This window comes from Salvelinus alpinus, chromosome 10 (genome assembly GCF_045679555.1).
Source record: "Salvelinus alpinus chromosome 10, SLU_Salpinus.1, whole genome shotgun sequence".
NCBI lineage: Eukaryota > Metazoa > Chordata > Actinopteri > Salmoniformes > Salmonidae > Salvelinus > Salvelinus alpinus.
In genome coordinates this window covers 37,696,569-37,708,047 of record NC_092095.1, presented here as the reverse complement: position 1 = coordinate 37,708,047, position 11,479 = coordinate 37,696,569, and the positions used below count along the sequence as shown (strand labels likewise).

The window sequence follows — 11,479 nt, the reverse complement described above, 5'->3', positions numbered from 1 at the left end:
ATCTTGTCTCATCGCTACAACTCCCGTACGGGCTCGGGAGAGACGAAGGTCGAAAGCCATGCGTCCTCCGAAGCACAACCCAACCAAGCCGCACTGCTTCTTAACACAGCGCGCCTCCAACCCGGAAGCCAGCCGCACCAATGTGTCGGAGGAAACACCGTGTACCTGGCCCCCTTGGTTAGCGCGCACTGCGCCCGGCCCGCCACAGGAGTCGCTGGAGCGCGATGAGACAAGGATATCCCTACCGGCCAAACCCTCCCTAACCCGGACGACGCTATGCCAATTGTGCGTCGCCCCACGGACCTCCCGGTCGCGGCCGGCTGCGACAGAGCCTGGGCGCGAACCCAGAGACTCTGGTGGCGCAGCTAGCACTGCGATGCAGTGCCCTAGACCACTGCGCCACCCGGGAGGCCCCCCGCAAATGTATAATTCTTACTTGGAAAAGAAGCCACAGTATTTAGTGACTCAACAGCTGGATCACAGTTAGGGTACTAGGGGGTAACTATCCCCCTGGGGTAGCCCCCATGATGTCACCAAATTATTTTCCCAACACTTTCCCTGCCTGCACAGCTCTTGCTCAACAAAAAATGTCCCGTGTCATACAAACTTTGAGGTATTACAACAAAACGATTTTGTGGTAAGTTGATAAAAAAATGTAAATGATCAACTTAGATATATTCCAATGAAGTTAGATCAATAATAGTTTTTTTAAATACACAAGTAGGAAAGCCTTAAGATAAATAGTCCCCTGTTTAGAGAGAAAAATGTTGATAATTTTTTTGTAAAGTAGTAATACAGTGCCTTGCACAAGTATTTATATCCCCCTTGGCATTTTTCCTATTTTAGTGCATTACAACCTGTAATTTAAATTGATTTTTATTTGGATTTAATGTAATGGACATACACAAAATAGTCCAAATTTGTGAAGTGAAATTAAAAAAATAACATTTCAAAATAAAAAAAAACAGAAAAGTGGTGCATGCATAAGTATTCACCCCCATTGCTATGAAGCCCCAAAATAAGATCTGGTGCAACCAATTACCTTCAGAAGTCACATAATTTGTTAAATAAAGTCCACCTGTGTGCAAAATAAGTGTCACATGATCTCAGTATACATTTGAAGTTGGAAGTTTACATACACCTTAGCCAAATACATTTAAACTCAGTTTCACAATTCCAGACATTTAATCCTAGTAAAAATTCCCTGTCTTAGGTCATTTAGGATCACCACTTTATTTTAAGAATGTGAAATGTTAGAATAATAGAGAGGGATTTATTTCAGCTTTTATTTCTTTCATCACAATCCCAGTGGGTCAGAAATTTACATACACTCAATTAGTATTTGGTAGCAAAAAGAAAGGAGGACCAAGGCACTCTTCATATAATTAATTAAAATGCCTTTATTTGTATGGCATGTTCAATAGAAACAAGGTTTTAAAAATCCGCCGCGTTTCGGCTGCATGGCCTTTGTCAGGGAGTACAAAGAAATAATACAATATCCTCTTTTGAACAGCTTTTCCAATTAGCCCTAATTTGAAGAGGGAGTGGTTACAAAATTGATTGGACACACCTAGTAAGCAATACTATACACATTAAGAAGTGAAATACTGTAGCTATGTTATCATAAAAATACAACTCCAAGTTAGAAGTATCAGAACACTTAGAAAGGTAGTTCTAACCTTAAATATGACTGGGAGAAGTGTCAAGATTAAGAAAGCAATATATTCCATAGTACACTAGAACACAGCAAAACATGAACAACAGTCTAAACATAGCTGAGGGCAATTGAGCAAAATGTCCACTAGATGACAGCAAATGGACCTATCACAACCCTACAGGAAGGGTGAGAAATCCATATCTTCATTTAAACCAGGGTATTTAGTGGCCTGTAGTTTGTAAATCCAAAAACGTTCCCTTTGGTTTAACTGTTTAAGACCCACATCCTTTGACTTGCAATTAACTACTTCACTAGCTAGCACAAAAAAATCCAATGTGGTGCATCATGTGGTGTTTTCAGAATGAGCCAAATCAGCACATCATGATACCACAGGATGTAGTGTCGTCATCACCAGCACGAGGTGTGTTTTGAGTTAGAAAATGACTGTTCTAAGGAAAATCTATTTTTGTAGGCCTAAATATTTTGTGTGATTAACACCATCCACTTGTGTGAGACACCCTTGATAACAGTTGTTTTGAGTTCCTCATAGAGAATGTGGGGAGTTTTAGCTTTAGCTCAAGACAATGTCAGTGAGTGCAAAGATCAACGGAAAGTTAAACTTTTTCGTAACTAGGTATTATGTCTGTCACAAGCCCTGTTAACCTTTGCTCTGATCGAAGTGCAGTGAATGTAAAACAGTCCCAACTGGCTTTTATGAGTGTTTCAACAACGTACATGTGATGACTTGACTTTCTTGGGCTAACATTTATTACCAAACCATCACTTCCGAACATTTTTTTGGACTAAATCTTACAGCAATACAAATACATTGAATATTAGAGGCCTAAATATATTATATAATTGCAAAATTATATCAATCTCTTGCTGCAAAATGACAATAAGTGATTAAAGAAGTGTGGGGCATCAAAGTAATGTAGGCGAGTGTTGTTGCCAAAGCTGCACTGCTGTGGCCCTAGAGGCCACCCGTCACACACCTGTGCCCCTGTCAGAGTGGCCATATCCAGGATGATGTCAGCAGAGGTCCTTGCTGGCATACACCACACCATCAGAGAGCACTAGCCTGCCTTCAGCATCAGTGTTGTTGATCTCCACTGTACTCTGAGAAAGTTAGCAAAACAAGAGAAAAAAACAAATCAGAAAGGCAGCAAAAAGAGAACAAAAGGCAATTGAAACCATAAATTAACCAAACAACAAACTAAATGTAAGCCAATAATGAATCTTTGCTCAAATGCCAGCTAATTGTTTCTTTCCCACACAAAAGCCCATCAGAAGGAAAAACGACTTACCTCCATCAGGTTGCCATCATATTAGCCCAGTTCCCATTACCTTGCCTAACTGGTTTACATGCTCCCCCAACGGCTACTCACTTTCCAGAGTAGAGCTTGTGGATGTCATCTGTCTGTGTGGCAGTGGGTCCAACTGGATTCCCCACCAGGCAGAATATGGCATGGAGATTGTCCTTGAAGCCCTGAAATAAAGACACATTTCAAAAGGTTTGCAGAAAACTTTTCAACAGCTCTAACCAAACTTTCAATACGTGTTCCAATAGGGTGTCTCCTAACAGGACCTTATGTTTCAAATAAGAAGTTGAGTTGAAAGAGTAAGCAGGGCTAGTAGGTACATTAGGCCTCACTGTTAGTATTTGGTAGCATTGCCTTTAAATTGTTTAACTTGGGTCAAACATTTCGGGTAGCCTTTCACAAGCTTCCCACAATAAGTTGGGTGAATATTGGCCCATTTCTCCAGACAGAGCTGGTGTAACTGAGTCAGGTTTGTAGGCCTCCTTTGCTCGCAAACGCTTTTTCAGTTCTGCCCACACATTTTCTATGGGATTGAGGTCAGGGCTTTGTGATGGCCACTCCAATACCTTGACTTTGTTGTCCTTAAGCCATTTTGACACAACTTTGGAAGTATGTTTGGGGTCATTGTCCATGTTACGGATACAAGTATCCTGTGTGTATTTCTTTTCGCTCCTTCTCCCCTACTCACAGGTGACAATAATCATTCCCCAATCAGTCATCAATCAGTCGCTAATCGGAAGACACCTGCTCCTTTTCCCCTACCCAATCACAGTCCCTTTCCCTTGGTTTAAAACCCCTGTCAGTTGTTTTCTCCCCAGCTCAATTTGTAAATGCCTTCTGTCTGTAGATCGCTTGTGTGTTTTGCATCTACACGTCACTTTGTCCCCACCTGTGAGTATTGTTTTGGTTATGGTGTTTGATTGATGGTGGGAAAAGGGGGTAACCAGACAAGTCGCCCTTGGGCATACACTACCCGTAGGTAAACTTTGTTATATAAACACTAGTTAGAACTGGGCGGACCACCCCCTGTATTTTTGGTTAGTTAGTTAGCTGTTTGTGAAGTAGGCTAGTCTAGCTTAGGGGTGTTTTTGGATTATTCTTTCATTCCTTGGGTCCCGCTCAGCCCCTTTTCCTGCTCCCCCCATTACCGTGTGTTTTTAAATAAACCTTGAGTGTTTGACGGTAGTAATTTAGTTGTCTGTGGTTATTTTTGTTCTCACTGTTACGTTGTCACTATAATAATTTGCATGAGTTGTGTTACGGGTCCCATTACCATCCCCCCTAGATTGTCGGGCCAAAGGGATTCGTAACAGTCCATTTGGAAAACCCATTTGCGACCAAGCTTTAACTTCCTGACTGATGTCTTGAGATGTTGCTTCAATATATCCACATAATTTTCCTACCTCATGATGCCATCAATTTTGTGAAGTGCACCAGTCCCTCTTGCAGCAAAGCACCCCCACAACATGATGCTGCCACCCCCATGCTTCGCGGTTGGGATGGTGTTCTTCGGCTTGCAAGCCTGCCAATTTTTCCTCCAAACATAACGATGGTCATTATGGCTAAACAGTTCAATTTTTGTTTCATCAGACCAGAGTACATTTCTCCAAAAAGTACGATCTTTGTCCCCATGTGCAGTTGCAAACCGTAGTCTGGGTTTTTTATGGCGGTTTGGAGCAGTGGTTTCTTCCTTGCTGAGCGGCCTTTCAGGTTATGTCGATATATGACTCGTTTTACCGTGGATATAGATACTTTTGTACCTGTTTCCTCCAGCATCTTCACAAGGTCCTTTGCTGTTGTTCTGGGATTGATTTGCACTTTTTGCACAAAAGTACGTTCATTTCTAGGAGACAGAACGCGTCTCCTTCCTGAACAGAATGATGACTGCGTGGTCCCATGGTGTTTATACTCACGTACTATTGTTTGTACAGATGAAGGTGGAGCAATCAGGCATTTGGAAATTGCTCCCAAGGATGAACCAGAGGTCTACAATTTTTTTCTGAGGTCTTCGTTTCATTTTCCCATGATGTCAAGCAAAGAGGCACTGAGTTTGAAGGTATGCCTCGAAATACATCCATAGGTACACCTCCAATTGAATCAAATGATGTCAATTAGCCTTTCAGAAGCTTCTAAAGCCATGACATAATTTTCTGGAATTTTCCAAGCTGTTTAAAGGCACAGTCAACTTAGTGTATGTAAACTTCTGACCCACAGGAATTGTGATACAGTGAAATAATCTGTCTGTAAACAATTGTTGGAAAAATTACTTGTGTCATGCACAAAGTAGATGTCCTAACCGACTTGCAAAACTATAGTTTGTTAACAAGAAATTTGTGGAGTGGTTGAAAAACGAGTTTTAATGACTCCAACCTAAGTGTATGTAAACTTCAGACTTCAACTGTATATACACCTGTTCTGAAAGGACCCAGAGTCTGCAACACCACTAAGCAAGGGGCACCACCAAGCAAGCGACACCATGAAGACCAAGGAGCTCTCCAAACAGGTCAGGGACAAAGTTGTGGATCAGGGTTGGGTTAAAAAAAAGTATCAGAAATGTTGAACATCCCATGGAGCACCATTAAATCATTATAAAAAAATTGAAAGAATGTGGCACAACAAACCTGCCAAGAGAGGGCCGCTCCCCAAAACAGACCAGGCAAGGAGGGCATTAATCAGAGGCAACAAAGAGACAAAAGATAAACCCGAAGGAGCTGCAAAGCTCCGCAGCGGAGATTGGAGTATCTGTTCATAGGACCACTTTAAGCGGTACACTCCACAGAGCTGGGCTTTACGGAAGAGTGGCCAGAAAAAAACATTGCTTAACGAAAAAAATAAGCACACATATTTGGTCTTCGCCAAAGGCATGTGGGAGACTCCCAAAACATATGGAAAAAGCTACTCTGGTCAGATGAGACTTAAATGTAGCATTTGGCCAACAAGGAAAACGCAAATAAATAAAAAGAATTAAAAAAAAAAGAATTGAAGGAATGATGGATGGCGCTAAATACAGGGACATTCTTGGGGGAAACCTGTTTCAGTCTTCCAGAGATTTGAGACTGGGACGGAGGTTCACCTTCCAGCAGGACAATGACCCTAAGCATACTGATAAAGCAACACTCGAGTGGTTTAAGGGGAAACATTTAAATGTCTTGGAATGGCCTAGTCAAAGCCCAGACCTCAATCTAATTGAGAATCTGTGGTATGACTTAAAGATTGCTGTACACCAGCGGAACCCATCCAACTTGAAGGAGCTGGAGCAGTTTTGCCTTGAAGAATGGGCAAAAATCTCAGTGGTTAGATGTGCCAAGCTTATAGAGACATACCCCAAGAGACTTGCAGCTGTAATTGCTGCAAAAGGTGTCTCTACAAAGTATTGACTTTGGATTGGTGAATAGTTATGCACGCTCAAGTTCTGTTTTTTTTGTCTGATTTCTTGTTTGTTTTACAATTTAAAATATTTTGCATCTTCAAAGTGGTAGGCATGTTGTGTAAATCAAATGATACATACCCCCCCAAAAAATCAATTTTAATTCCAGGTTGTAAGGCAACAACACAGGAAAAATGCAAAGGGGGATGAATACTTTTGCAAGCCACTGTTGGATGAGTGTGTTGGGGGCAACTCGCCCCCGCCCCCCTACTACGGGGGCTAGTTATCCCTTTATGGTTATGAATGTGTTTCTACCTGGCATTTAGACAATTTTAAACCCAGCTAGCGCTAGCTTATGCTAGCAAGTTAGCATAACCCGCTTGGAGTGCTAGCTAGCAACCTTACTGCCAGATCATCTGAGGTAAAATACATAAAAAAGATAATGTAACTCAATTACATTAGTAAATGTTTTCACTAGTGACGGATAGCTTTAATGTTACTTTAAAGCCTTTTAGCTATTTTACACAGCAATTTATGTCATATAGCTAGATAGCTAGCTATGTTTTTAAGAGAGAGCTTTTCAATCGGCATCTCTCCCCCTGTTTTCAGTCACAGGTGGGGACTAGATTAGGTGTGAGCAGTGCAGAAGGTAGGCTCATGAGTTGTGCTCTAATTTTACTGGGGATAGCTTATTGTATTGGTGACCTATGCACAAATTACAATCGTGCAATAGCAGAGCATAAGAGAGTTGCCACATCAATGTTACACTGAATTAATTACTTAAGTTATTGTTATTAAGTGTTATATTCCAATTTTATTTAATGTTATTAGTTATATTCCATCCCAATATTATATTCCAAATCATTTTTTTTTTAATGAATTAAAAACAACTATAGAAAACCTTTTGCTCCTGAATGTAATTTTAAAGACTGCTGGGATTTAAAATCGTGCATTATTGAAATACTATTTAGTGCATTTGTACATAATGGATGGTATGGAAAAGGATCAACAAAGAAAGAACAAAGAGCATGTGAGTTAGAGGGACTTTAACATCATATCTCCTCATAGTGCAGATATTAATGGTGACATGTGCGACACTATTTTATTTAAATAATTAAAATAAGACAACTATACTTAGCTTTTAAGTATTACTTACTAAATCATTTCTTAATAGAACGGATATAATTGATTTTTAACACACCTGTGTGAAACCCTATGCCATAGTCTTCTACCGGATACCTGGCACCTCCGATACTTAAAATAACCTGCCCCTTTTCTAAAAACAACAGTTCATGAAAAAAAAAAAAAAAAAAAAGTGTAAACTGTAGCCATTTATTTCCCTTTATAGTTTATTCGCCTATGCATGACCTTCATCCACCTACCATTTTTTTTCTCCAAACGTTGCTTTTGTGTCAGCAATTAGACATTGTTCTTAGCTGGTTCTGGATACCAGTATTACCCTATCCATGTGGGGGAAGTAGAACCAAGGCGTGGACCCCGACCTTTTCTTGCTGTCTGTGATTGTCTTCTATCTACAGCACTAGACATCACCAAAAATGACTTAATTAAGAAATTAGACAATCATTTTTTAAACTGTCTGTTCACACCACCACTTCAATAATGCAATGGTATTGTGCCGGTAAGAGTAGAATGTGTATAGTGTGTCTTGAACGTACCCAAGAGGAGGCAGGGCTTTTCAATGCCTTCCGATAGGCTAGTGTAGGCCTACCACTCCGACACGGAAATCGCTCTAAATAAAGACTCCAAAAACATGTCGACGATACCAACACGCGTCAAGTGCGGTGCATTTGTTCGACTCTTGGCCAGCGGGATTCAACCCTGTATTTTTCGACAACATCAAAGTATTCGCACTAATCTCAGGCGGCTGCTTTCCAACATACAGCCAGGTATTTGAGCTGAAGTGTCGTTTTCTTGTCCTTTACTTGCCTACAAGTACGATAGCGAATTAATGTATCATTAAACTTCTCGCCGATAGTATGCTGCTATTCAGCAATTATCTAATTGTTGGATATCCTTATCTAAGTAGGGTCTAAACACCATGAACAAATATTTGATATTGTGTAGTGGACAATACTGGTCGACTTTTCACTCATCAACATGTTGATGATCTAGGACTATGCATGGTTTTAATCAACACTACGACGTTTCAACAACCTAGCGTTTCTATTGGACTGGTTTAGTAAATAGGGCGGGATTTACCTGAATCTGTCAAATGGAAAATTGTTTGGAGTAACCATTACACCCCATGCCAAGAAAGTTAGTTACCCACAAAACCGACCATGCTCAACTATGGTTGGATTGCTGATGCTATGTATTGGCCATTGAGAGGCTTTGAAGCCACTGGTCGGACATATTGGCCCACCCTAGTAGGCGCAGTCCTCCGTAAGAATGATTGTAATTCTACAGTATTACTATTACATGTTTTAACGACAAAATGTATTAAAGTATTTTGTAGTATTGGGGACAGTAACATTAGTACTCAAAAAAAAAAAAACTTGAAGGAAAATGTTTTTATATATATTTTTATGTTTAGCTCACATATTATATTTTAGTATACATTAAGATGTCTGTAATATAATACATGTGTCAAATGAATTTAGACATTAATAAATGCATTTCCATAGCTTCCCAAATCTTTTTTACAATTGAGGAGTACCAAGATGGTTGTGTGGTGGCTTCAATACAGAGCTCACTGTCAGTCATTCAGAGTTTATAGACATATGAGTAGGATCTATCTGCAGACCAAGTTTACTACACTACCATTGAGGCTGCTAGCAAGCTACAGTAGGACACAGTGTCCTTCGCCCCAGCCCTCCGAGCACTGCTTTCTCGCAGTTATTTTAATGGTGCTACAGAGGGTTTTTGGTTGTAATTTCAGAAAATGTACCTAAATATATATATGGTGCAAACAGTGGAATGATAGTGTTTCACAGTATTACTTACCCGCCAGTGTTGTGGTTGGCTGTGATATTTGCCTAATGATTTCTCCCGCCGGAGCAGCATCTGTTGTCAAACTGTGAAAGCTGTTCGGACTTTCTCTGTGTTATCTAGTGGCTGGGCTGATGAGACAGTGGATTGCACAGTCAGATGGAACAGAGTAAATATTAATTTTAACGTCATCGATTTAGCCGGTGATAACTTGTGGAATAGACACTGGCTGGAACCACCTGTTGTATAAATTTAAAACAAAAATTGATGCAGTCAGTTTCTCCTTAGCTGTGTTTGAATACTCATACTAACAGTACTATTTGTGATGTAAATTGGGTATTTAGTATGCTTATTGGTCATAGTATGGATCTAGTTAGTATTCCAAAAGTTCACGGATGTTGTACTACATTTGCCAAAATACGAAGTATGCAAGCAGTGGACACTACTTCCGGGCTTTTAGGGCCCATAATGCAATTCTTCATAAAATGGGCGTGGCTTCATATCATTAGAGCAGTATGTACCGGTATGTTAGCTAGCTACCTAATGTTAGTTGGCTACTCTTACATCGAACTTGCCAGTATATTAACTATATGCTATCTAACTACTCAATGTTTATTGACTTGATTATTCACGTCATTCTTAGCTAAGTGGTATAGTTGTTGTGTGTTCTCAATGGACATTGTTCATTCGGGTGCGTTTGTAAAAATTTGCTCTGGCTATCTACTCCGATTTCAGAGCACTCTTGTCTGAGTGTGCCAAAGCGCAGAATAGCTGTTGAATTTACAAACACACGTTAGCAAAAAAGCATAATTAAATTGTTGCCAGCAGCACAGTCACCAACGCTCTCTGCTAGGGCGAGTAAAATGGTCAGAGTGTGGTGTTCTCTTATGTGTCGTGAAGTAGCTAGCCAACTTTAGCCAATTAGCTTGGGTGCTTGACTGCTGTTGTGAGGGAGGTCAGAAGGCTCGGATCAACCCTACTCCTCGGCCAGAGCGGGCAGTGTGCGCTTTGAACGGTCTGAATTTATGAACACCCATGCACACTCTGGCACTCCAGATTGAATTTACGAACACACCTAAAGTCGTAAAATGTCTAGCTAGTAATTTCTTATGCTAACAAGCTAGCAAAAGGTTGCGTAGCAACAGCATCAACTTCTGGTAGACAGGCGAAGCTCTAGTACGCTCAACTGAAGGGACACCATTTGTTTACAGTATACTAAAATGATCTCAGTATTTACTTTTAGCCAAAAGAGAGACTGGCATGCATAGTATTGAATTTGATATTAGCCCTGTGATAGTGAAGAGCAAGACAACTGCTCAAACGTCTTGTTTTGAATGGTTAATGCCGAAATAACTTAATCAAATCAATTTGTATTTGTCACATGCTCCAAATACAACTGGTGTAGACTTTACCGTGAAATGCATGCTTACGAGTCATTTCTAACGATTGTTTAACACGAGGTATAAAATACACAAGAAAGGAGCTATGGACTACCATAGAGCCTAGTCCTGATTATCCAACCATTTGGTTCAGTTATGGGTCTATTCTCGACAGTTTACAAGGTCCAGAAAGGTACATTAGCAGGCTACTCATAGGGTGTATTTTGATCTGTCTCTCTCTCAAAATTCAAGGGCTTTATTGGCATGGGAAACATATGTTAACATTGCCAAAGCAAGTGAAGTAGATAATAAACAAAAGTGAAATAAACATTAACAGTAAACATTACACTCACACAAGTTCCAAAAGAATAAAGACATTTATATAGTCATTCATTTGGCAGGAGGTTGGGAAGTGCAGCTCAGTTTCCACCTCATTTTGTTGGCAGTGTGCATATAGCCTGTCTTCTCTTGAGAGCCAGGTTTGCCTACGGCAGCCTTTCTCAATAGCAAGGCTATGCTCACTGAGTCTGTACGTAGTCAGATCTTTCCTTAAGTTTGGGTCATTCACAGTGGTCAGGTATTCTGCCACTGTGTACTCTCTGTTTAGGGCCAAATAGCATTCTAGTTTGCTCTGTTTTTTTGTTAATTCTTTCCAATGTGTGAAGTAATGATCTTTTTGTTTTGTCATGATTTGGTGGGGACTAATTGTGTTGCTGTCCTGGGGCTCTGTGGGATCTGTTTGTGCTTGTGAACAGCGCCCCAGGACCAGCTTGCTTAGGGGACTCTTCTCCAGGTTCATCTCTCT

At 40.5% G+C, this 11,479-nt stretch overlaps 1 protein-coding gene and 1 long non-coding RNA gene across 5 annotated transcripts in view; one reads left to right on the top strand and one right to left on the bottom strand.

Moving 5' to 3' along the window:
- Positions 1-1,380: 1,380 nt before the first annotated feature.
- On the bottom strand, positions 1,381-8,156 carry LOC139532038 (uncharacterized). Of its 2 annotated transcripts, XR_011666478.1 has the most exons (4): positions 8,023-8,116; positions 7,729-7,886; positions 3,046-3,146; positions 1,381-2,776 (listed from the first exon to the last, which is right to left on the bottom strand). It is a non-coding gene; the product is annotated as an uncharacterized lncRNA (long non-coding RNA). The 2 variants fall into 2 exon arrangements; XR_011666477.1 differs by lacking the exon at positions 7,729-7,886 and having other exon boundaries at positions 8,023-8,156.
- sugct (succinyl-CoA:glutarate-CoA transferase) overlaps positions 8,061-11,479 on the top strand; it is a 165,102-nt gene continuing 161,683 nt past the window's right edge. For 2 of the 3 annotated variants that reach the window (XM_071329148.1, XM_071329147.1), the window contains exon 1: positions 8,061-8,253. In XM_071329148.1, coding sequence (XP_071185249.1) covers positions 8,118-8,253 — 136 coding nt within the window. In that variant the 5' untranslated portion in view covers positions 8,061-8,117. The remainder of the gene's footprint in view (positions 8,254-11,479) is intronic. The other variant, XM_071329149.1, reaches the window with a different exon arrangement.